Here is a 26,915-nt window from a genome sequence, read left to right as displayed (position 1 = left end):
TTGCTGCCTCACATCGCCAGAGTTGGTACCTTCTCCCCGTGACCCGCGTGGGTTTTCACCGGGTGCTTCAGTTTCCTCCCACACTCCAAAGACGTACAAGTTTGCAGGATAATTGACTTTGGTAATTAGTAAATTGTCCCTAGTGTGTAAGATAGTGTTGGTGTACGGGGATCGCTGGTCAGCACGGATTGGTGGGCCAAAGGGCCTGTTTTCGCGCTGTGTCTCTAAACTAAACTGAAGGAGAGGAATAAGAACAGTAATTGTAAATGATGTTGAGTGATCTATAACGTCTCCTCTCCAGCTGTGCGGTGAGTAATCTGAAGAAGGTCTCGCTGGAGCTGGGCGGCAAGTCACCACTTATCATCTTCAACGACTGTGATCTGGACAAAGCCGTGAGAATGGTGAGTGGGGCAACAGGGAGATGGAGAGTGGGGGGCAAGCAGGGAGTGTGCATACAGGCTGGGAGTGTGGATACAGGCTGGGAGTGTGGATACAGGCTGGGAGTGTGGATACAGGCTGGGAGTGTGGATACAGGCTGGGAGTGTGGATACAGGCTGGGAGTGTGGATACAGGCGGGGAGTGTGGCTACAGGCGGGGAGTGTGGATACAGGCTGGGAGTGTGGATACAGGCTGGGAGTGTGGATACAGGCTGGGAGTGGATACAGGCTGGGAGTGGATACAGGCTGGGAGTGTGGATACAGGCTGGGAGTGTGGATACAGGCAGAACAGGGGAGAATGGTGAGTTCTGTCAGACAGGCCCGATCTTTCCTAGGACCTTCAGACAACACCACACACTCCAATGCAGAGAATCTTTTTTAAAATATTTCAAAATAAACTTTATTCCGGTAATAAATATATACAATACATGAACCATGCAAAAAGTTAATCCAACATTTTCAGAGGCTATACAAATTGTTCAATACAGTTTATATACATTACACAAATGTCACGAATCTGTCCCCCACCCGTGCCACTCATGTGGCCCCCTGGCATGGAATCCCTTCCCTTATTTTGAGGGGTATCTCCACCACACCGTGCCCCCCATGTCCAGCAGCGGAAGGACCCTAGACTGTGGTCCTCCCCCACCGAGCCTTGGCGTTGGCTGCACCAAGCTTCAGTGCGTCCCTCAGCACGTACTCCTGCAGTCGGCAGCGGGCCAGTCGGCACCATTCCCTGACGGACATCTCGCTCCGCTGGGTGGTGAACAACGCTCGGGCCGACCAAAGAACGTCTTTCACTGAGTTGATGACCTTCCAGCAGCACTGTCAGTCTCTGAATGGGGCCCCAGGAACAGTCCGTAAATCACAGAGTCCTCTGTGACGGAGCTGTTCGGGATAAAGCGCTCCAGGGACCCTTGCGAACCTCTCCAGACTCTCTTTGCAAATCCACACTCTGCGAAGAGGTGGGCAACTGTCTCCTCTCCATAGCAACCGTCCCGAGGGCAGCATGCGCTGGTAGTGAGGTTCCGACGGTGCAGGAAGGATCTGATTGGGAGTAGATGGAGTTCAAGGAAATGTAGACTGGTTCATTGTTGGCTGAGGGGAAGGTGACAACGAGGCATACAAACTGTACAATACATCAGGAGGGCAGTGACATTAGTTAGAGAACTAGGGTGGCGGAGGGATGGAGAGAGAGGGGATGCAAGGGTTACCTGAAGTTAGAGAAATCAATATTCATGTCACTGGGATGTAAGCTGCCCAAGCGAAATACGAGGTCCTGTTCCTCCAATTAGCGCTGGGCCTCACTCTGACAGTGGAGGGGCCCAGGACAGAGAGGTGGGAATGGGAGGGGGAGTTAAAGTGTTTGGCAACCATTGTTGATCCAGACGTGTGACCCCTCACACTTATCCCAGAGGGAGCTTGGTGCTGTAAATTTTGAGCAAGACACCCGCTCAATGCCATCAGCAGGTAGGGAAATCTAGTGGGCAACATGTACTGTAGTATGCTTCTAGCTGGCAACATGTTCAAATGGTATGCTTCTAGTGGACAACGTCAGAATCTATCATCACCTTATCTACAAGCAGAAGGGGAAGAGGGCAGCACAGTGGTGCAGCGGTAGTGTTGCTGCCTCACAGCGCAAACGACCCGGGTTCAATCTTGACCAAGGCTGCTATTTGTATGGAGTTTGTATGTTCTCCCCGTGACCTGCGTGGGTTTCCTCCCACACTCCAAAGACGCACAGGTTTGTAAGTTAATTGGCTTCAGTAAAAATTGTGCTATTGCTAGTGTAATGGGGATCACTGGTCGGCACGGACTCGGTGGGACGAAGGGCCTGTTTCCGCACTATATCTCTAAAGTCTAAAAGCCTTCATCTCCAAGCAGAAAGGGAAGAGGAGGGGTATGAGGAGTTGGCACACCATCTCCATGTTGAATTAGGATTACAAGGTCCTGTCCAAGCCTTGCCAAGTGGGTTAATCTGCTGTGGGAGGTGATGTACCTGTGCTGTACTTGTCAGCCCATTCGATGACAACTCGTCACCCATGTACAGGGCACAGGGTGGAGACCTGCCTGGTCAGCTTGTACTAGGAGAAGGATTCTGATGGAGTATTGCATATATTCCAGTGGGACAGGGCGGGTACCTGCTCCTCACTAACTGCTGCAGTGAAGGCTTAAACAGGGTGGGAGGGAGGAGGCCACAGGTTAACACAATGTCTTTGCACAATACACTTCTTCTTTTCCTGTGCACCTTGTTACAAATGTTGGCCACGCTGTCATCGTCCGTCCTGAAAAGGACGCAAGCTTCCAGCGACAATCAGTGGGAGCCATCACTTGTGACAGTCGATGATGGTGGTCGCAGGATTAGCTCAGGATACTTCCAGTTCACAGCCCCGCCACATGAAATGGGGCCACAATGGGGCTGAAACCCGCGCACATGACACTTAATAAACAAAACTAAACTTCAATTTATCATTGTTTAAGAAAGAACTGCAGGTGCTGGAAAAATCAAAGGTAGACAAAAATGCTGGAGAAACTCAGCGGGTGGGGCAGCATCCATGGAGCGAAGGAATAGGTGACTGATGTTTACAGTCTGAAGAAGGGTCTCGACCACGAAACGTCACCTATTCCTTCGCTCCATAGAATCTGCCTCATCCGCTGAGTTTCTCCAGCATTTTTGTCTACCACCATTTATCATTGTTTAGTTCGGAGATACTGTTCGGAAACAGGCCCTTCGGCCCAGCGAGTCCGTATCGACCAACGGCCACCCCTACACTAACACTATCCAACACGCACTAGGGACAATTTACAATTTTACCAACAAATAAAAACCTACAAACCACTTTAGAACCTGTACTTCTTTGGAATGTGGGAGGAAACCGGAGCATCCAGAAAAAACCCACACAAGTCACAGGAAGAACGTACAAACTCCGTACAGACAGCACCCATAGGCAGGTTGAAACCCGGCTCTCTGGCGCTGAGAGGCAGCCACAGTGGAATGCTGTGCTGATGTGAGTGACTGGTAGTGTGCATCTTCCACTGGGGATAGCAGTGTGCAAGAATACTGAAGTGTACATTTACAGGTATATTGAATAGAGTATACTGCAAGGGAAACATTGGTGCAGGTACTTGTTGAGCAGTGAAACATGAACCTCTCTCTCTGCTGCAGGGTATGGGAGCGGTCTACTTCAACAAGGGGGAGAACTGCATTGCAGCTGGTCGCTTGTTTGTGGAGGAGTCCATCCATGATGAGTTTCTTGGTCGAGTGGTAAGGAAGGCATCGTGAATAGTTGCATTGCCAGCCAGAGCTGGCCACGTGTGCGTCTGTCCCTGCCCGTCTGCCTGCACTACACCCGCCGTACTGTTTTACAGATTGAGGAGATCAAGAAGATGAAGATCGGAGACCCTTTGGACAGGTCGACGGACCACGGGCCACAGAACCACAAGGCCCACCTGGAGAAGCTGCTGGAGTATTGTGAGGCGGGCGTGAAGGATGGAGCCACACTAGTGTGTGGGGGGAGATCGGTCCCACGGCCCGGTACGCAGCTTACACCTCTCTGCCAAGCCAGCACTGGTTAATATCCGTGTGTCGCAGTATTGTAGCCTTTTGTGCTTTCACCCATGTGGGAGTCTTTCAATGTTCATACGTTCATGAGTGATAGGAGCAGAATTAGGCCATTCGGCCCATCAAGTCAACTCCGCCATTCAATAATGGCGGATCTGCCTTTTCCTCTCAACCCCATTCTCCTTCATTCTCCCCATAACCCCCGAGACCCGCACTAATCAAAGTTAAGTTGCAGTATCAGAGGCTGATGGAGGGGCAATGGCTGCCAGCCTATTACTGAGTGGAAGCAGCACAGTGTGAAGCCAAACAGAAGGTGCTACCTGTTGTGGAACGTTCATTGTGGATGGGAATGGTCAACTGGGATGTACGAGGGACACATAAAGGCCTGGATGTGGAGAGGATGTTTCCACTGGTGGGAGAGTCTAGCACCAGAGGGCACAACCTCAGAATTAAAGGTCGTACCTTTAGGAAGATAAGGAGGAATTTTTTTAGTCGGAGGGTGGTGAATCTGGAATTCATTGCCACAGACTGCTGTGGAGGCCAAGTCAATTCATATTTTTAAGGCAGAGATTGATAAATTCTTGATTAATACATGTGTCTAGGGTTATGGGAAGGCAGGAGAATGGGGTTGAGAGAGAAAGATAGATTAGCCATGATTGAATGGTGGAGATGACTTGATGGGCCGAATGTCATTCTTCTCCTATCACATGATCTGACGACCCTGCAGAAGGCACAGTCACTGCTCCTCCCTCGCAGATGGACTCTGGGCGTCAGCAGCTCCTCCCGGTTCCCACAGCTTTCTAGTATAAAGTGCTGGCGCGTCACTGCCTTTGTCGTTCCACTGCAGGTTAGTCAACTCCAATTTGATCTTCCTGCTGTTGGGTTGTAAGTAAGGTACTGTTCCTCTAGTTTGCACGTGGTCTCACTCTGGAAATGGAGGAGGCCCAGGGCAGAAATGGGATGGGAAGGGGAAGTGGAAGTGGAAGTTAAGTTGAATGAGAAGGAGGGTTAAAGTGAATAGCGACCGGAAGATCCAGTAAGCCTTGGTGGACAGAGTGCAAGCGTTCGGCAACATGGTGGCCAAGTCTACGCTTGGTCTCGCCGATGGAAAGGAGCTCGCATCAGACACAGGATGCAGTAGATGGCGTTAAAGGAGGTGTACGTGAACCTCGTCACCTGGAGGGACAGTCGGGGTCTCCGGATGGATATGACGGACAGGTGTTTACGTTTCTCACAGTTACAGGGGAAAGTATTGTTTTGAATAGGTATAGGTATGGATGTTGGGGGAAGGTACTTATTGGGGCAAGGCAGATTACAATGTCATTAGGCAGAAGCTACGGAGGGTAAATTGGGATTTGTTATTGGCCAGCCGATAGATGACATGTGGGAGTAATTTAAAGGCCAGCTGATCACGTTATAGGAGTAGAATTAGGCCATTCAGCCCATCGAGTCCACACCATCATTCAATCATGATTGATCTCTGCCTCCTAATCCCATTTTCCTGCCTTCTCCCCATAACCCTAGACACCCGTTCTAATCAAGAATTTGTATATCTCTGCCTTAAAAATATCCACTGACAGCTTCCACAGCCCTCTGTGGCAATGAGTTCCACAGCTTAAATACCTGCCCCCTCCTCCCAGAGCCCTGCAAACCAGAAGATCTCAAGATCTTCAACCCATGTGCCAGAGCCTGCGTTATTCAGTGGCTTGGAAAAGTGTAGCGACACAACAAGAAGAAGACTAAAGAAGCTCCTCCTCACCTCCTTTCTAAAAGAGTGCCCTTTAATTCTGAAGCTATGTCCTAGACTCTCCCAAACATCCCTTCCACATTCACTCTATCTATGCCTTTCATTATTCTGTAAGTTCCAATGATTACAGTGCAGGATCAGCATGTTCCAGTGAGGAGGAGGGATAAGGATGACAAGGGAAGGGAACCATGGATGACCAAGGAAGTTGTAAACCTGGTCAAGAAGAAAAAGCAAGCATGTGTCAGGTCTAAGAAGGTGACATCAGACGGGGCTTATGAGGAATATAAAGTGACCATGAAATGACATTGGCAAGTTGGAGTAAGGGAAATTCCAAGGCTTTTTATGCACAAGTTAAAACAAGTGGGTGACCAGGGAGAAGGTGAAAGATAAAGGAGGGAATCTATACTTGGAGTTGGAGGATGTAGGTGAGGCACTAAACAAGTACTTTGTACCTGCATTCACTAAGGACAAGGACATGGAGGACAGCAAAGTCAGTGTGGAAAATACAAATATGTGAAGACAGTTTGAGATGGAGAAGGAGGAGCTGCTGAGGCCTTGAAGAACATTAAGGTGGATAAATCGCCAGGCCCTGATGGGATCCATCCTAGTTTTACTGAGGTGGCAAGAGAGGAGATTGCTGGGGCCTTGATGTGGATCTTTGTTTCTTCTCTACAACAGGCAAGGTCCAGAGAGTGGCCAATGTTGTTCCTTTGTTTCAGCGAGGAAGTATAGAGAATCCAGGCAACTAAAGGCCAGTGAACCTCACGTCCGTGGTGGGGAAACTATTGGAGACAATCTTTGATGTGGGATTTACTCCCATTTGGAAGAGAATGGGCAAACTAGCATGGCTTTGTACGTGGCAGGTTGTGTCTTACGAGGTTTTTTTAGGAGATTGATGAAGGTAGGGCGGTGTATACATGGAATTTAGTAATGCTTTTGATAAGGTCCCTCGTGGTAGACTGATCCAGAAGATTATGATGTACGGGATTCATGCACGGCTATGTGGTGGAAGGTAGATATTCTGGCTGGAGGTCTGTGACCAGTGGAGTTCCACAGAGATCGTTGTTGGGACCTCTGCTGTTTGTGATATAAATAAATGACTGAATGTAGATGGGTTGGTGAGTAAGTTTGCTGACGACACCAACATTGGAGGAGCTGCAGACAGTGAGGAATCCTGTCAGAAGATACAGCGGGATATAGATCAGCTGCAGAAATGGGCAGAGAAATGGCAGATGGAGTTTAACCCGAGCAAGTGGGGGGGTGTTGCACTTTGGGAGGTTGAATGTAAGGGGAGAGTATACAGTTAATGGCAAGACCCTTCACAGCATTGATGTGCAGAGGGATCTTGGGTTCCAAGATCATAGCTCACTGAATGTGGGCAGCACACATTGATAGGGTGGGAAAGAAGGTGTATGATGTGCTTGCCTTCATTGCTGGGGGAATTGAGAATCAGAATCAGGACGTCCTGTGCAGCTCATTAGGACTTTGGTTAGGCGGCATTTGCAGTATTGCGTGCAGTTCTGGTCACCGCATTACAGGAAGGGTGTGGAGGCTTTGGGAAGGGTTTACCAGGATGCTGCCTGGATTAGAGGGTTTCAGCTACAGGGAGGTTGGATTGTTTTCTCTGGAATGTAAGAGGTTGTGGGATACTTGATAGAAGTATATAAAACTATGAGGAGCATAGATAGGGTAGAGTGTCAGAACTCTTTGCCAGGGTATAAATGTCCAACACTAGAGGACACAGCTCCAAGGTGAGAGGGGGAAAGTTTAATGGAGATGCGTGGGGCAGGTTTTCACACAGAGAGTGGTGAGGGCCTGCAACGCCTTGCCAGGGGTGGTGCCTATATGATAGTAGTGTTTGAGGCTTTTAGATAGGTACATGGAATTGGCAGGTATAGAGGGATAGAAATCATGTACAGGCAGATGAGATCAGTCTAACGTGACATCATGTTTGGAGCAAGCATTGAGCCGAAGGGCCTGTTCCTGTGCTGTTCTGTGTTCAGTCTTGGTGCCAGTCCTGCCAGTCGCACTGACCTCTGATTATCACCACTCCAGGCTTCTTCATGGAACCAACGGTGTTCACTAACGTCGAGGACCACATGTTCATCGCCAAAGAGGAGTCCTTTGGACCAGTGATGGTCATCTCCAAGTTCAAAGATGGGTGAGTTAGCTGCTGAAGTCAATCTCCTGCCCAAAGAGTTAGTATCACGTTACGGACAGCACAGTGCAACGACTCTGCCTTCTCCTCCATGTGGCAGCCACAATGTATAAATCATTCCAGTATGCCTTGTGTTATCCAGCGCAGGACATGACAGAGAACGCTGTGTGTAGGAACTGCAGATGCTGCTTTACACCAAAGATAGGTACAAAATGCTGGAGTAACTCAGCGGGTCAGACAGAATCTCTGGAGAAAAGGAATAGGTGATGTTTTGGGTCAAGACCCTTCATCAGACTGAGAGTCGGGGAGAGGGAAGCCAGAGATGTGAAAAGATACAAAGAAGGAATGAATGAAAGGTATGCCAAGAATAAATCAAAGTCATCACCCTTGATCATTGTTGCTGGCTTTGATTTGTCCTTTTGCACACCTTTCATTCATTTGTTCTTTGTACCTCTTCATATGTCTTATTTCCGTCTCCGCTGACACTCAGTCTTTAGAAGGGTCTTGACCGGACACGTCACCCATTCCATCTCTCGGAGAAAACCCATGCAGGTCACTGGGGGGAACGTACAAACTCCGTTCAGACAGCACCCGTAGTCAGGATTGAACCCGTGTCTCCGGCGCTGTACGGCAGCAACTCTACCGCTGCGCTACAGTGCCGCCCTTGGTGTTTTTAATATTGTCGGAATTCCTGCCTTCACTGCACCATCGGGCAGAGCATTCTGGGCTCTAACTATTCTCGATAAAAAAAATCTTCCTTAGAATTGAACCATCCTCCCCTTAACCAAGACTCTGTTTTATTTTGTTTAAGAAGGAACTGCAGATGCTGGAAAATCGAAGGTAGACAAAAATGCTGGCGAAACTCAGCGGGTGAGGCAGCATCTATGGAGTGGGTCGAAACCTAAGGGTTTGCCTATTTCCTTCGCTCCATAGATGCTGCCTCACCCGCTGAGTTTCTCCAATAAAAATCTGTTTTATTTTAATTCTCTGCTTATATCCACTCTATAGCCCCCAAAAGTCTGTATACCTCAATCAGGTCAAATGTTAACCAAGGAAAACCAACTGTCTCCTCACAACTGAAACACTCCATCCTTATCAATATCCTCTGTACCCATTCCAGTACGATCATAATAATGTATTAATTCTTTGTTACACATTCGCTGCCCATTGTGGTAACATTGGAGTGTAGTTGTCGAATCTACTGTGGACACAGTTACTGTATCATTGTTTACATGTAAAGCGCTGGCCTCAGGTTCATCCAAATGTAACATTCATCCATGTGGGTGGCACGGTGGCACAGCGGTAGAGTTGCTGCCTAACACCGCCAGAGACCCGGGTTCAATCCTGACCAAGGGTGCTGTCTGTACGGAGTTTGTACGTTCTCCCCGTGACCTGCGTGGGTTTTCTCTAGGATCTCCGGTTTCCTCCCACACTCTAAAGACGTACAGGTTTGTAGGATAATTGGCTTGGTGAAATTGTAAATTGTCCCTAGTGTGTGTAGGATAGTGTTGGTGTGCAGAGATCGCTGGTCAGCGCGGACTCGGGCCGAAGAACCTTTTTCCATGCTGTATCTCCAGGGCAGCTCCCAGGCTCTGGAACTCCCTCCCCCAACTGATCCGCAATTCCGTGTCCCTCACCATCTTCCAGTCCCGCCTCAAGACCCATCTCTTCACCTCTGCCTATCCTTAGCCCCACGTCCCCCTCCCTTTTCATCTGTTGCCTCATATTGTGTTTTGAATTGAATTCTGTCTTTAATTTGTGTACTAGTCATGTCTCTACTATTTATTTCATTCCGCTTACATGTTTTTCCTCTACTTGCTAAATTTTTGTAAGGTGTCCTTGAGACTCTTGAATGGCGCCCATAAATAAAATTTATTATTATTATTATTATCTCTACACTAAACTAATGTTATTTTCTCTTCTTTAAAAGCTCCTGAGTGAAGATTAATTAAATCTTTCTCACTGCACGAGATTGTAATGATCCGATCTCTAGGTTTCTCCACACATCATTTCTTTCACAGTCCACGATCTAGTGCATTTGAATGTCTCACTTTAGTCTAATCATAGTCCTTCTCTTTACCGAGAGGGCATGTGTGTTAAACAAAACCTATCTTTAATCCCTTCCCAAGACTCACGTTTAATCTGCGGTCTTGTGTATCCCACCCCTCCCCGTCACTGAGAAGATGAGTTTAGAGATGCAGCGCGGAAACTGGCCCTTCAACACACTGCGCTGATTAGCGATCCCCGTACACTAAACAATAACCTGACCTTGAAACCTGTAGTCAAGATGGAACCTGGGTCTGTGGTGCTGTGAGGCAGCAACTCAACCGCTGCACCACCAGGCCAAATTCGATTAATCGGCCCTCAGAGCAAGCAGGTGGAAGAAGGAATATGTTGGTGGAAGTCCTAATTCTGACGTGTGTTCACTAATTCCAGGGATGTGGACGGAGTGTTGCACCGTGCAAATGATACGGAGTTTGGTTTGGCATCGGGAGTTTTCACACGGGACATTGGGAAAGCGATGTATGTGAGTGACAGGCTCGATGCCGGCACTGTCTTCATCAACACTTACAACAAAACAGACGTGGCCGCTCCATTTGGAGGTTTCAAACAGTCTGGATTTGGGAAGGACCTTGGTAAGTTCACATTCGATGCAGATCACACCTTGAGATGAGGGTGGGCCTTTGTGGCCAGGAGAGTGTTTCTGATTGAATTTGTCTAGGTAGGGTGGCTGGGCTGACTATATAGCTTCTGGAACTCTGGGCAGACACAAAAACCTGGAGTAACTCAGTGGGTCAGGCAGCAAAGGGTAGATGCACAGAGTCTCTTGCCCAGAGTAGATGAATCGAGGACCAGACGACATAGGTTTAAGGGGAAAATAATTAATAGAAATCTGCAGGGTAACATTTTCACACAAAGGGTGGTGGGTGTATGGAACAAACTGCCGGAGGAGGTAGTTGAGGCAGGGACTACCCCAACGTTTAAGAAGCAGTTAGACAAGTACATGGATTGGAAATCTTTGGAGGGATATGGACCAAATGCTGGCAGGTGGGACTAGTGTAGCTGGGACATGTTGGCCAGTGTGGGCAATTTGGGCCGAAGGGCCTGTTTCCACACTATGGCTATATGACTCTAGGTAACGTTTCAGGTCGAGACCCTTCTTCAGATTGACAGGGGAGACGGAAATGAGAGATATAGACGGTAATACAGAGAGATATAGAACAAATGAATGAAAGATATGCCAAAAGTAATGATAACCGAGGAAAGATGGAGCCCACAATGATCCATTGTTGGCTGTGGGCTAGGTGATAATGAGTGATACAGATAGTGAAACTCAGAAGGAAGACAGTGAAACTAGTACGATGACTAGTGTGGGGGAGGGGCGAAGAGAGGGGATGCAAGGGTCAGTTGAAGTTAGAGAAATCAATATTGATATTGCTGGGGTGTAAGCTGCATGGGTGCTGTTCCTCCAGTTTGTGTGTGGCCTCACTCTAACAGCGGAGGAGACCCAGGACAGAAAGGTCAGTGTGGGAATGGGAGGGGAATTAAAGTGTTTGACAACCGGGACAACACGTGGGCCAAGGCGGACTGATGAAGGTGTTCAGAGAAACGATTGCCAGGCCTGTGCTTAGTCTTGCCGACTAGGAGTCCGTACCTGGAACAGCGGATACAGTGGATGAGTGTCATAGATGAGATGGACATATTGACAGAGTCCGGGGCTGGTGGTGGGTCACCCAGGTCAGTGGAGCTGCCACTGAATTTGAATTTGAATTTGAATTTAGTTTTATTTGTATAGGGACAGTGCATATTAATAAGCATTTGCATGTAATACGCAAGATTGTAGCCAGTAGCTAATTTCCATCTTTAGTCCCTCTGGTAAACAAGGTAAACACATCACAACACAATCAATCAATAAGAAAAGAGACAAAACAAAAGACAAAAACAAAACAAAACAAACAATATGGTTTAGCCTGCAGTCATAACATAGAATAAATAACAAACACTCAACACAGTTTAAAGTCCCAAAGTCATTGTCTCTTCCCTCCTTGCTCTCCCTCTGCGCTGAGGCAATCCAAGCCTCCGATGTTGTGACCCCGCCGGGTGATGGTAGGTAAGTCCCGCGGCTGAATCCGAGCTCCGCAAACGGGCCGGTTCAAACTCCGCGGCCCGGGGCGGTCGAAGCTGCCGAAGCTGCCGTCCTCCAGTCCAGCGGACGCAGCTGTAGTTGCGGGAGCTCCGGAAAACAGAACTCGAGCTCCCGATGATGTCGTCCACTGGCCCGCGGCCGAGCCTCCGAGGCTCCAAAGTCGGGTCGGAAGCTGTGTCGCACCGCAACCACAGCCCCGAAGTCGGCCAGGCTCATGTTGGTAAGTCCTGGCTCTGCCTCCACAGCCTCGAGGTCGGTCGCAGTTGGAGGCCGCCAGCTCCGCGATAGGCCTCAGCGCAGACGGACACGGAGACGGGGATACGGCAGGAAAGATCGCATCCCCCCGAAGGAAGAGTCAAAAAACATGTTACACCCACCCCCCCCCCCACATACACAGCTAAATAAACCGAAATAAACTGTAAAAAACAGGACAAAAGAAAACAAAAAACAGAAAAGACAAACGGACTGCAGGTGAGCCGCAGCTGCAAGGCAGCGCCGCCACTTCAAACCAGAGAGTTCACCTTCCCTGGTACTGGGGCTGTGGGTCAGAACTAAACAAGAGGACATGTATGGAGCAATAGTGAGGATGCAGGGGAGAGAGGTAACAGTGGCAAAGGTGGAAGATCTCTCCCAGTGCCTGGGGGTGACCCACTGGGGTCCCCTCCACCTTGTGCTCAGCAGCAGGTGGGCCCGAAACCCACAGGGACTGAGTCAATGATGCCGGTTCAATTATACTTTATGTCACATGTACCGAGGTACAGTGAAATGCTTTGTGTTGCATGAACCAAGTAAAACCATGCAGCAGAGTCGTGAGTCTGGGAACTGCCTCAGTGGAGGTTGCTCTGGCGATAACATTGTGTGTGGCTTGTGGCTGGAGTTCCTGAGGGTGCTGTTGGTCCTGGGAAAACCAATGTAATCCCTGTCCAGGGGAACTGTCAGTGAGCTGTCTTCACAGGCGTGATGCTGAGGGAGTTTCCAGGCCTGTGTAAGTTCATCGTGCCGAAGTAGACATGGTTGAACGTTTCACATTCCTAGGAGTCAATATCTCCAACAACTTCTCCTGGACCACCCATATTGAAGCAACGACCAAGAAGGCACATCAATGCCTCTAATTCTTTAGAAAAGCCTAGGAAGTTCAGCATGTCCTCAACAACACTCACTAACTTCTACAGATGCGCCATAGAAAGCATTTTATCGGGATGCATCACAGCTCGGTTTGGGAACAGCTCCAGCCAAGACCGCCAGAAATTGCAGAGAATTGTGGACGCTGCCCAGACCATCACACACACCAACCTCCCTTTCATTGACTCCATTTACACCTCACGCTGCCTTGGCAAGGCCAGCCGCATAATCAAGGACGAATAGCTCCCTGGGCACTCCCTCTTCTCCCCTCTCCCATCAGACAAAAGGTACAGAAGTGTGAAAACGCACACCTCCAGATTCAGGGACAGGTTCTTCCCAGCTGTATCAGGCAACTGAACCATCCTACCACAAACAGAGAGTGGTCCTGAACTACTATCGACCTCATTGGTGACCCTCAGACTATCTTTGATCAGACTTTACTGGCTTTACCTTGCACTAAAAGTTATTCCCTTATCATGTATCTGTACACTATGAATGACTCGATTGTAATCATGTATTGTTTTTCTGCTGACTGGAAAGCACACAAAAGCTTTTCACTGTACCTCGCTACATGTGACAATCAACTAAAAACTAATAAACTAAACACCGCTCCACCCATAGTATCTGCATTGCTGTCATTAGTCTGAGCAAGTTGCCCCTTCAACCCACAACCTCAGTCTCACCCTCACTGATGGCTCCTTCAGCAAGCAGATCACTTGCTATCCTTGGAGTTGTACACTCAGCCTAACTTATCCATTCCCACCACCTTTTCAAATTGAGCAAGTCCCGTTTGCCTATAGTGGCCAATATTTCTCTCTTTAAACAGATACAGCGCAGAAACAAGCCCTTCAACCCACCCAGTCTGTGCCAACCAATGATCAAGAGTTTAAGAAGAAACTGCAGATGCTGGAAAATGTCTTGTAAAAGTGGTAATTTTACCAGCCTCCACCACTTTCTGGCAACTCAATCCACATACCCTGTTCCTATCTCATCTTAGACCATGGAGCGGCACAACACAAGAACAGGCCCTTTGGACCACAATGTTTGTCCTGAACATACCAGCCTCCACCACCACCCCTGGCAATGTGTTCCAGGCATCCACGACGCTCTGTGTAACAAAATATTCCCCCTCTCAACATATAATTACGCCATCTAGTGTTGGATATTTCCATCCATGGAAACCAGTTCTGCCTGTTCACACTAGCTATGCCTCTCATCATTGTATATACTTCAATCAAGTCTCCCCTCAACCTCTGACATTCCAGAGACAACATTCCAAGTCTATCCAACCTCCCTGTAGCTGAAACCTCTATTCCAGGCAGCATTCTGGGCTGCACCCGCTCCAAAGCATTCACATCTTGCCTGTACTGTGGTGACCAGAACTATCGCAATACTCCTAATGTGGCCTAACCAATGTCCAATAGAGCTGCATTGTGAATTCTTGACTCTTATATGCAATGCCCCTTGCAATGAAGGCAAGCACACCATATACCTTCTTTACCAGCCTATCTACTTGTGCTGTATAGGAAGGAACTGCAGACACTGAAAATAGGCACAAAATGCTGGAATAACTCAGCAAGATAGGCAGCATCTCTGGAGAGGAATGGATGATGTTTCGGGTTGAACCCCTCCTTCAATCTGAAGAAAGGTCTCGAGTCGATAAGTCTCCCATTCCTTCTCTCCAGAGATGCTGCTTGTTCTGCTACTTGTGCTGCCACCTTCAGTCAGCTATGAAGTCCAAGATGCCTCTGCACAACAATGCTGTTCAGGGTCTTACTCTGTTTCCATTGCCTTCCCCACGCATGCATGCACACATAAAGCAATGAATGTGCTTCAAAATCACTTCTAGAGATACAGGGTGGAAACAGGCCCTTCAGCCCACCAAGTCCATGCCGCCCAGCGATCCCCACACACTAGCACTATCTTACACACTAGGGACAATTTACAATTTTTATAAGCCAATTAACCTACAAACCTTTAACATCGTGGAGCTCACGGTCTCTGGTTGGAGACCGACTTCAGGAGCTCGAAGCCGCAGGAGCTTCGACCACCCCGACGCAGGGGCTTCGACCGCCGGCTGCGGGGGCTTCAATCGCCCCGACGGATGGTTCGACTGCCCCGACCATGGGAGAAATATGAGGGACGAATATTAGATTTTATTGCCTTCCATCACAGTGAAGAATGTGGGGAATCCACTGTGGTGGATGTTTATGTTAACTTTTATGTAGTTGTGTGTCTTGTTGCTTTTTTAAATATGGCTGTATGGTGATACGAATATCACTGTACTTTAATTGGTACACGTGACAATAAAAGACCTTTGAAACTTGGAGTGTGGGAGGAAATTGGAGCATCCAGAGAAAACCCACGCAGGTCACGGGGAGAACGTACAAACTACGTATAGACAGTGCCCGTAGTCAGGATGGAACCCGGGTCTCCGGCGTTGTAAGGCAGCAACTCGACTGCTGTGCCATCGTGCTGCCCCTCTTCCAGCTGAAAGGTTTTTTGGGGCACTGAGAAGGGGCTGTAAGCACGTACAGACTCCGTACAGACAGCACCCGTAGTCAGGGTGACGTGACTACTGGATGACCTGTGTACTTACATTATGAGCAAGTTCACTGAAATGTGCAAAGTATCCACCTACTAGCCGGCCGGTCTCATCTGAATCAATATTTCCCTTCTGTTTTCAGGTGAGGATGCGCTCCATGAATATCTGCGAACAAAAGCTGTGACAGTGGAGTATTAGCTCCTGATTCAATCAACGTCTTCACTTGCACTCACCCTGTGGCCAGACTTCAGCAGAAGACTACGACTCAACACCTCCATTCAGCATGGTTCCAGCATGCAGCAATGCAGCACTTGAGTGCAACTGTAGCGCATTGTTCAATGTTTACAAGTGTGCCATCATTTTTTAGTTTCAGCATTGGCTATACCTAAACTTTACACATTGAACACTGGGGTACAATTGTAACTCAATGGACAAGCTTCTTTGACCCCCCAACTCAGAGTTTATGTTTTCATTTCCATTCTGGCCACTAATTGTCTCGCAAATTGTTGACGTTTTCAGGGGATTTTTTTTGTTTCAGTTGGAAATTATCTGCAAATCACTTTAACCATATTGGCAATATTTAACAAAATTCCTTGATGTCACGGAGTCATATAGCGTGGAACCAAGGGCTACAGTCTGACATCGAGCGGCACGGTGGAGCAGCGGTTGAGTTGCTGCCTCACAGCGCCAGAGACCCAGGTTCAATCCTGACTACGGGTGTTGTCTGTACGGAGTTTGTACGTTCTCCCCGTGACCTGTGTGGGTTTTCTCAGAGTGCTCCGGTTTCCCCCCACACTCCAAAGACGTACAGGTTTGTAGGTTAATTGGGCTGGTATAAATGTAAATTATCCTGTGCGTGTAGGATAGTGTAAGTGTGCGGGGATCGCTGGCCAGTGCGGACTCAGTGGGCCGAAGGGCCTGTTTCTGTGCGAAACTAAGCTATGTGCAAAGGTGGTAATATGTTACAACTGCACCAGTGCAGTAGAGAATATATATGTTCAAAAGTAAAAACAATTGTAGATATGCACCTGAACCATCTTGGTGGAGGGGAAAACGGAAACAACGGAATGCAGCTGAAGAGCCATAGCTAGTTATTGGAGTTTAACTAATATAAAGCTATGAAACAGAAATTATAGAACGTGTAATTACGTAATTTATAGAAAGACTAATTGATTAAACATTTCAGAAACAGTATTTACTTTAGTAAAAATAATCACAAAACTTGGTACAGTTAATGGCTGAGAAGTTGACATGAAATGATGGTCTTGAATCAGAAATGCAGGGAATTGCTTGCTGGTGTGTTATGTTTGTTCTGAACTTGTTGCCGTTCCATTCATTGGATGATCACAATGAAGTGCCCTTAATTTGGATTTTTGTTAAGCAAGTCTCTATGACTCTATGTGTAGGAGTCACCATGATCTGTGCATATTTGATCGATAAGCTTCGATTCAGAATAATGTCCTCGTTTTTGTACGTCCCAGACGTGGACACTCTCTGGGAGCAGTGCTCAGGGAGAAAAGATGCGATCTACAGAGAATGTAAAACCAGATATCTCCATCCAGTCTACCTGCTCTAGAATATGGTGCTTACAGTATTCAAATGTTTTGTTGATCACACCGTTTCATTTGTATGGTCAATCATGAGCCAGTAATATTCTTGTTGTACTTCATAAGTGATAGGAGCAGAATTAGGCCATTCGGCCCATCAAGTCAACTCTGCCATTCGATCATGGCTGATCTATCTCTCCCTCCTAACCCCATTCTCCTGCCTTCTCCCTTCAGTACTGGTCTGAATATCCATTGAAAAGGAGCAAAAAACTGCAGATGCTGGAAATCTGGAATTTAAAAAGAAACAGATAATGCTGGAAACCTCCGGTCAGTGTCTGAGCAGAGGGAAATGGGTTAACATTACAGTTGGTTGGTCATTCGTTCGTTCGTTCATCAATAACAGTTGCACAGTGGGAAGGTTGGAGGCTGCGAGAATCCGACATAACGGAGAAACTCGTGCCGTCTCTGAGAGGCCACGGTTGCAGTGGCCACTCTCAACAAAAGCATTTCACCGTACCACGGTACACATGACAATAAACTAAACTGCAGCTCTCTCTGTCACGGCCGCCTGTATCAGTGGCCAAGGCAGTGTGACCAAGCGCTATCTCACCCCCCTTGCCCACAGTCAAAGACCAGGCTGCAGAGAGCAAAGGGCACCAAGGCAATTGTGCTTTGGAAACCTCTGCCCTTGGGTAATAGACTCGTGCAAGAACTTGGCCAAACAAATGTATGTGGAGAGTAGGAAGGAACTGCAGATGCTGGTTTACACCAAAGATAAACACAAAATGCTGGAGTAACTCAGCGGGACAGGTAGCATCCCCAGATAAAAGGAATGGGTGACGTTTCGGGTCAACGGCCTTCTTCAGACTAGGTCTGAGGAAATGTCACCCATTCCTTCTCTCCAGAGATGCAGCCTGTCCTGCTGAGTTACTCCAGCATTTTGTGTCTTATCAACTGTAGAGTCATGGTGCCTATGTGGCAGTGAGTGCTGTCAGCATCAACGGATCCTGCTTCCTTGCTGATAGAGAGAGAGACACACACACAGCAACCCCTCATCAGCCAGCAGCTCACTCCTCTCGGAGACCCCTTCAACATCCTGCAAACCCCATGTATGGTTCAAATTCTATTGTGAGAAGTTATGCATCCATGTAAAACATTTAGTCTTCAACTTAAATGCGTTGTGATTTTATTTTACAAGTAAAGCTTTGCTCTGCATTCCAGCTCGTATGAGATCTGTGTTCTGTTGGGTGTTTGATCCAATTAACCTTGTGTATTTGGTGCTCATTGTAAACAGTCCTTACTAGTCATTGTGTCACATTGTTGCTCGACACACCAGAGTGTGGTGCAGTGCGTCTGCGTGCGTGTGTGTGTCCGTGTATTTGTCTCTGTGTGTAAGCTCAGCTACCACCACCTACTAAGGAGGCTTTGCTGCCACATTGCTGTCCGGTGTCACTTTGGGCAGACTGTGACTTTTCATTGTAGTGTTTCTGCACCTACAGCACAGCTCGTGACGCAACGTGATGGACAGAGGCTGAGATGTGTGAAGGAGCTGGTGTACATTGTCCTGTAAATGGAAACTCAATAACAATCTCCCAGTCATGCGTGCCTTGCGGTTCCATAATAGATAGATAGATAGATAGCCTTTATTGTCATTCAGACCGGAGTCTGAACAAAATTGCAGCAGTCATACATATAATACAATAAAAACAACAATAAACACATATTAACATCCACCACAGTGAGTCCACCCCACATCTCCACACTGTGATGGAGGCAAAAGTCTTAGGTCTGCAGTCTCTTCCCTCCTCTTCTCCCTCTGCGCTGAGGCGATACCCCACCGGGCGATGTTACAATCAGTCCCGCGGCTCAAACACCGCGGCCCGGGGTGGTTGAAGCTGCCGCCCACTAGTCCTGCAGCCGCTGGCCCGCGGCCGAACCCCAGACTCAGGCCACCATCGCCAGAACACTGTCCCAGCCACCCTCACGTGAGTATCGTGCCGTCTTCAGCCTCGGGCTGGGCCGCCCCCGACATGGGCGCCGAACCTCCCCCGGGCCGGGCCGCCCCGACATGGGCGTCACTTCTTCCCCGGGCCGGGCCGCCCCGACTTGGGCGTCGCTTCTTCCCCGGGCCGGGCCGCCCCGACTTGGGCGTCGCTTCTCCCTCCGGCCGGGCTGCCCCGACTTGGGCGTCGCTTCTCCCTCTGGCCGGGCCGCCCCGACATGGGCGTCACTTCTTCCCCGGGCCGGGCCGCCCCGACTTGGGCGTCGCTTCTCCCTCCGGCCGGGCTGCCCCGACTTGGGCGTCGCTTCTCACTCTGGCCGGGCCGCCCCGACATGGGCGTCACTTCTTCCCCGGGCCGGGCCGCCCCGACTTGGGCGTCGCTTCTCACTCTGGCCGGGCCGCCCCGACTTGGGCGTCGCTTCTCCCAGCTCATTGTGTTTAAACTGACTGGGATTAGCCTGGGGTTGTGGACCTGAGTCAGCGGCAACATGTGGCAACACGTCTACTTTCCAGGCTGTATGCAAAGCAAAGCTTTTCACTGTACATGTGACAATAAAGTATCATTCATTCATTCCACGCACTTCTTGGCAATGACTTGCCAGTGGCCCCTGTGGTGAGAACCAGAGAATACTGGCAGAGCTGACATTCCTACCCTCCGTAACCTTGTGTGGAGGCCTACATCTGAGCTGGATGATCTTGTTTGTAGGATCTTTGCAGCAGGCAATGTATCACAACATTGACATTTATCCTGACAGTGTGGACAGTTGCCCAGAGGAGGATTATTAAGGGCTTGGACACGCTAGAGGCAGGAAACATGTTCCCCATGTTGGGGGAGTCCAGACTCAGGGGCCACAGTTTAAGAATAAGGAGTAAGCCATTTAAAATGGAGATGAGGAAACACTTTTTCTCACAGAGAGTGGTGAGTCTGGAATTCTCTGCCTCAGAGGGCGGTGGAGGCAAGTTCTCTGGATGCTTTCAAGAGAGAGCTAGATAGGGCTCTTAAAGATAGCGGAGTCAGGGGATATGGGGAGAAGGCAGGAACGGGGTACTGATTGGGGATGATCAGCCATGATCACATTGAATAGCGGTGCTGGCTCGAAGGGCCGACTGGCCTACTCCTGCACCTATTGTCTATTGAGTCCTGTCCGTTAATGCAGAACAAAACCATCGATGCACCAGTTCTGCTATATCCTGATGGTGACATTCCTAAAGAACCTAATATCATAGACAGGGTCTTGACCCGAAATATATTTCCTATTCCTTTTCTCCAGAGATGCTGTCTTCCCCTGCTGAGTTACTCCAACATTTTGTGTCTACTATGTTATAGCAGAACAGGCTGCAACCTTCAAAGCAGATTTCAACTGGTGATTGCTACCATGCTATAACCTATGCTGCCCATGTAATGTAAATAAGGTTCCTTAACCCATTGAATGGTATTACATAATCAATACGTGGAAATACCTTAACCATTCACCTCATCTCCAATAAAAGTGAGGGAAGGGGAAAGGGAAACCAGTTTGAAGAAGGGTCTCCACCCGAAACGTCACCCATTCCTTCTCTCCAGTGATGGGGCCTGTCCCGCTGCGTTACTCCAACATTTTGTGTCAAACCGGTTTAAACCATCATCTGTAGTTCCTTCCTACACAGAGTGAGGGAAGGTGTTGGTGACAGTGACACTAGGAGGCATTTGCTGTCCAAGTACCTGTTCTCTCAGCTGCACTTAGACCGAGGTTTAGAGGGACATGGTATGGTACTTTATTTAAAACTGCAGCAGGAACTTGATCGATTGGCCAGGTGGGCTGAGGCATGGTACTTTATTCATTTCTGTTTCCACTTCAGTACAAGTGCCACTGTACACAAGCACTTAGATTAATCTTAAGTTTGCATCTCTGATACAGTACGTGTATAGTAGCTGAGACTGAGACACTGCGACAGTATAAATCACCAGTTTGGAGCCATTTCTAAGTCCCACTTGTTGACCATGAAGGTGTGTTGTCCCGGCAGCGTTGCAGGGCCGGCCTGGCCACACATAGCCGTGGTGTCCGCTGCTGTAGGCCACGTCCGGTCCACGCACTAGACCTCTTGGAGTGGCCAAATGCAGGTAGGACTACTTGAGATGAGGCACCTTGGACGGCATGGGCAAGCTGGGCCAAAGGGCCTGCTCCGTGCTGTTTGACTGACCATTTGATTCCAGACCTCACCATCCTTAGGCTCCAGAGGGGGAGGTGGGCACAGCTACCCATGGCGTAAAGTCAGTGGCTTCAGAGAGAAAATGCTCAGGAGGATGGGTGTGATAGTCCGGTCAAGCAGCCCAACCTCGGGCCGTCCCAAACCCAACTATCCTTAAGAAAAATCCCCAAACACCTGTCCCACTTGCATGCGATCGCATTCGTCTGGCGCGACCAGAATGTGGTTGCTTGAGGCGTACAGGCCGCGCGGGGCCGGTCCCACTTCGAAGCGCGGAGGCGTATGGAGTTGTGCGGGGCTGGTCCCGACATCGCGCGGGGCTCCGAAAATCCCGCACTGTCCGAAAATTTCGCGCGCCAACGGCCTGTCGGCCAGCAAGCGCATTGAGAGCGTACGCAGCATCTTGACATCGTACGCCTAACGCTTGGCATTGCGCGATGATGTCACAACCCGGCGTGGCGTTGCGTGATGACGTCGCTGTGGGACACCCAAATTCAGTCGGCCCGCCTCCTGCCCAGCTGATTGGTAAGTATGACGCAAATTACGTCACGCGCGAACTTAGCGCGAACTCTGCTTCCGTTAGGCCGCGCCAAACGCATGCAATTGCATGCAAGTGGGACAGGCCCTTTAGTGTTTACGCCAATGCCTGTCCATCAGTGAGGATGGTTGCAGATGGATGTGCAATGTTCAGATCTATTTTCAGCTCCTCAGCAAATGAAGCAGCCCTTGCCCACATATACTCAGTCTAATGAGTGCCTATTAACATTTGTGCCCAGTAATGCCAAGCACTCCTTTCAGAAAGTCTAACCAGAGCGATCCCCATATGAGCAGAAATGTCCCTGGGCAGCCATACTAACGCAGGGCACTCAACCCTTCCCACCAGGTACAGGGCAGGAGAATGCTGTGGGAAACCTGCAATTACATGGATTACAACAGCCGTCTGGCGTTTAGAAGGATGAGGGGGCTCCTCATTGAAACTTACAGAATGGTGAAAGGCCTGGATATAGTGGATGTGGCCAGGATGTTTCCACTAGTGGGAGAGTCTAGGACCCGAGGTCACAGCCTCAGAATAAAAGGACGTACATTTAGAAAGGAGATGAGGAGGAGTTTCTTTAGTCAGAGGGTGGTGAATCTGTGCCACAGACGGCTGCGGAGGCCAAGTTACCGCATATTTTTAAACACGGAGATTTACAAATTCTTGATTAGTCAAGGGTTAATGGGAGAAGGGAGGGGAATAGGATTCAGAGGGAAAGATGGATCAGCCATGATTGAATGGCTGAGTAGACTTGATGGGCCGAATGGCCTTATTCTGCTCCTTGAACTTAAGAACTTACTTGATTGGCAGCCCATCGCCCCTCCAAAACCAGTGCAGGATGGGTAGCGCATGGCCCATCTCCACAATGCGTTGCTTATTCAATAATCTACCAGACCCATCACCTCTACAGCCAAGTCATGGACCATCCTGATTCAGAAATACATGTGGTCCAAATCCCTACCCAAAGCTGTCATAACGCCACAGAAACAGGCTATTAGTCACCTTCATGTGACTAATGCAGTTCACTACAATGCATGAGATGCAGCTACATGCAGGAAGAACACTGTTCCTTCTGTGCGGGGCATTCTGAGGCATTCCCTCCACCCTACTGCAGGCTGAGGTACAGTGCCCTCCATAATGTTTGGGACAAAGATCCATCATTTATTTATTTGCCTCTGTACTCCACAATTTGAGATTTGTAATAGAAAGATAATCACATGGTTAAAGTGCACATTGTCAGATTTTATTTAAGATTATTTTTATACATTTTGCTTTAACCATGTAGAAATTACAGCTGTGTTTATACATAGTCCCCCCCCCCCCCCCATTTCAAGGCACCATAATGTTTGGGACACATGGCTTCACAGGTGTCTGTAATTGCTCAGGTGTGTTTAATTGCCTCCTTAATGCAGGTATAAGATAGCTCTCAGCTCCTAGTCTTTCCTCCAGTCTTTCCATCACCTTTGGAAACTTTTATTGCTGTTTATCAACATGAGGACCAAAGTTGTGCCAATGAAAGTCAAAGAAGCCATTATGAGAGTGAGAAACAAGAATAAAACTGTTAGAGACATCAGCCAAACCTTAGGCTGACCAAAATCAACTGTTTGGAACATCATTAAGAAGAAAGAGAGAACTGGTGAGATTACTAATCGCAAAGGGACTGGCAGGCCAAGGAAGACCTCCACAGCTGATGACAGAAGAATTCTCTCCATAATAAAGAAAAATCCCCAAACACCTGTCTGGCAGATCAGAAACACTCTTCAGGAGTCGGGTGTGGATTTGTCAATGACCACTGTCTGCAGAAGACTTCATGAACAAAAATACAGAGGCTACACTGCAAGATGCAAACCACTGGTGAACTGCAAAAAATAGGATGGTCAGGTTACAGTTTGCCAAGCAGTACTTAAAAGAACAACCACAGTTCTGGAAAAAAGTCTTGTGGACAGATGAGACGAAGATTAACTTGTATCAGAGTGATGGCAACAGCAAAGTATGGAGGAGAGAAGGAACTGCCCAAGATCCAAAGCATACCACCTCATCTGTGAAACACGGTGGTGGGGTGTTATGACCTGGGCATGTACGGCTGCTGAAGGTACTGGCTTAGTTATCTTCATTGATGATACAACTGCTGATGGTAGTAGCATAATGAATTCTGAAGTGTATAGACACATCCTATCTGCTCAAGCTCAAACAAATGCCTCAATACTCATTGGCCGGCGTTTCATTCCACAGCAAGACAATGATCCCAAACATACTGCTAAAGAAACAAAGGAGTTTTTCAAAGCTAAAAAATGGTCAGTTCTTGAGTGGCCAAGTCAATCACCCGATCTGAACCCAATTGAGCATGCCTTTTATATGCTGAAGAGAAAACTGAAGGGGACTAGCCCCAAAACAAGCATAAGCTAAAGATTGCTGCAATACAGGCCTGGCAGAGAAGACACCCAGCAACTGGTGATGTCCATGAATCACAGATTTCAAGCAGTCATTGCATGCAAAGGATATGCAACAAAATACTAAACATGACTACTTTAATTTACATGACATTGCAGTGTCCCAAATATTATGGAGCCCTGAGATCGGGGGACTATGTATAAACACTGCTGTAATTTCTACATGGTGAAACCAAAATGTATAAAAATGGCCTTTATTAAAATCTGACAATGTGCACTTTAACCACGTGTGAGTTTTTCTATTACAAATCTCAAATTGTGGAGTACAGAGGCAAATAAATAAATGATGGGTCTTTGTCCCAAACATTATGGAGGGCACTGTACACATGATTGTAATCATATAATCTTTCCGCTGATTGGTTTGCATGCAACAAACAGCTTTTCGCTGTACCTCAGTACACGGGGGGGGGGGGGGGATAAAAAGGTTACTTAATATTTGAGAAATCAATATTCATACCATGAGGCTGTAAGCCACCTAATCGAAATATGAGGTGCTGCTCCTCCAATTTTCTTGTGGCTTCACTCTGACAGTGGTGGAGACTCAGGACAGAAAGGTCAGTGTGGGAATGGGAGGGAGAGTTAATGTTCAAGAAAGAACTGCAGATGCTGGAGAATTGAAGGTAGACAAAATTGCTGGAGAAACTCAGCGGGTGCGGCAGCATCTATGGAGCGAAGGAAAGAGGCAACGTTTCGGGCCGAAACCCTTCTTACGGGCCGAAACGCTTATCTGCCATGTAACTAAGTGCTTATGTATTGTGATACTTGAACTGAACTGGAAACAGATGTGAACTTCACTGTACCTCGATACATGTGACAAATAAGGCACTTTAACCACGTGTGAGTTTTTCTATTACAAATCTCAAATTGTGGAGTACAGAGGCAAATAAATAAATGATGGGTCTTTGTCCCAAACATTATGGAGGGAACTGTTCTCAATCCTCCATATTCTGGATGAAAGACTCTGCATTCATACTATCTATTCACCTCATCATCTTATGTATAAGATCACCCTCAGCCTCCTTTGCTCCAAGGAATAAAGTCATAGCCTGACCAGCCTCCCCTTATAACTCAGACCCTCAAGTCCAAGCAACACCCTTGTAAACTTTCTCCGCATCCTTTCCAGCTTCCTATAACAGTGTGAATAATACTGAACACAATACTGCAGGTGTAGTTGTACGCAGAGAGGAGCTCTCTCACTGCACAATAAACAAACTGAAGGTCGGAGCAGTGGACGGGAGATTTATTTGTAAAAAGACAACTTTTGTAAATCGACAATGGAGTGCCTGTCTTTTCGAGAGATTTATTTTATGACGATTGTGGCCATTCTTTTCTTATGGAAGGATGAGGGGGATCTCATTGACACTTACCAAATAGTGTAAGGCCTGGATAGAGTAGATGTGGAGAGGATTCCACTAGTGGGGGAGTCTAAGACCAAGAGGACATAGCCTCGGAATGAAAGGATGTTCCTTTACGAGATGAGGAGGAATTTCTTTTTTCAGAGGGAGGTGAATCTGTGGAATTCATTCAGTCGGCTGTGGATATTGTTAAGACATAGATAGATTATTGAATAATACTGGTGTCAGGGGTTATGGGGAGAAGGCAGGAGAATGGGGTTGAGAGGGAGAGATAGATCAGCCATGATTGGATGGCAGAGATGCCTTGATGTGCTGAATGGCCTAATTCTGCTCCTAGAACTAACGAACATGAGGTTTGGGAAGGTTCTACAGAGGTGGTGATGGCTGGAAGATCACAGGGGTGGGACAGAGAGTCAAAGGGGAGCTGAGGGGATTGTCACTGTGGGTGAACTCCCACCACATGTCGTGTCGTTTCACCAAGGTCAGTCGGGAGCTGGGAGGATCAGTAGCATCTCAGGCTTGGGACCAGGTTGGACACTGCATAGGCCTCTGCTGATCTGCGGGATCGTCGTAGAATAGTAGGCATTTACTACAAAACAGATAAATGTGTCCATATACCATGATATAAATATATACACACATGAATAAATAAACTGGTAGTGCAAATAACAGAAAGTGGTTGCTAATAATCAGAGTTTTGTCCGAGCCAGGTTTAATAGCCATCAGGCTATTAGTTTTGTAGTAAATGCCTACTATTTTCTGTGTGCTTAAGCAAAGCAAGAATTTCATTGTCCTATACAGGGACACATGACAATAAACTCACTTGAACTTGAACACCATGGATGAGGTACATTCCTGGACTGCATCCACTGTTCTCTATCTCTCCAGTGGACTGATCTGCAGAAAGGTACGGGGTGGTGTTTGCATGGTTTTGTGACATTGGGCCAGAGCTTCGAGTGGGGTTGGGTCGAGGACAGAGCCTTGGGGTGGAGATGGGCTGAGAACAGGGTCGGGCCCAGGTGGACAGGCTGTGTCACTGAGAACTAGACCTGGGGGGAGGGGGGACGAGAAGAAAGGGGACCCGCTGGGGGGAACGGAGAAGGGACTTTGTAACTTTGTCG

General features: G+C 48.1%; 1 protein-coding gene across 1 annotated transcript in view; it reads left to right on the top strand.

Moving 5' to 3' along the window:
* The window catches only part of aldh1l2 (aldehyde dehydrogenase 1 family member L2), a 100,859-nt gene extending 82,374 nt beyond the window's left edge, over positions 1 to 18,485 (top strand). The window contains exons 18-23 of the mRNA XM_033039370.1: positions 302 to 401; positions 3,604 to 3,702; positions 3,807 to 3,972; positions 7,802 to 7,907; positions 10,341 to 10,540; positions 15,861 to 18,485. Of these exons, the coding sequence (XP_032895261.1) occupies positions 302 to 401; positions 3,604 to 3,702; positions 3,807 to 3,972; positions 7,802 to 7,907; positions 10,341 to 10,540; positions 15,861 to 15,916 (727 nt within the window). The 3' untranslated portion in view covers positions 15,917 to 18,485. The remainder of the gene's footprint in view (positions 1 to 301; positions 402 to 3,603; positions 3,703 to 3,806; positions 3,973 to 7,801; positions 7,908 to 10,340; positions 10,541 to 15,860) is intronic.
* The last annotated feature ends 8,430 nt before the right edge of the window (positions 18,486 to 26,915 follow it).

The sequence above is a fragment of the Amblyraja radiata genome, chromosome 21 (assembly GCF_010909765.2).
Source record: "Amblyraja radiata isolate CabotCenter1 chromosome 21, sAmbRad1.1.pri, whole genome shotgun sequence".
NCBI lineage: Eukaryota > Metazoa > Chordata > Chondrichthyes > Rajiformes > Rajidae > Amblyraja > Amblyraja radiata.
The sequence above is the reverse complement of the archived record's forward strand: the minus strand, read 5'-3'. Positions and strand labels throughout refer to the sequence as shown.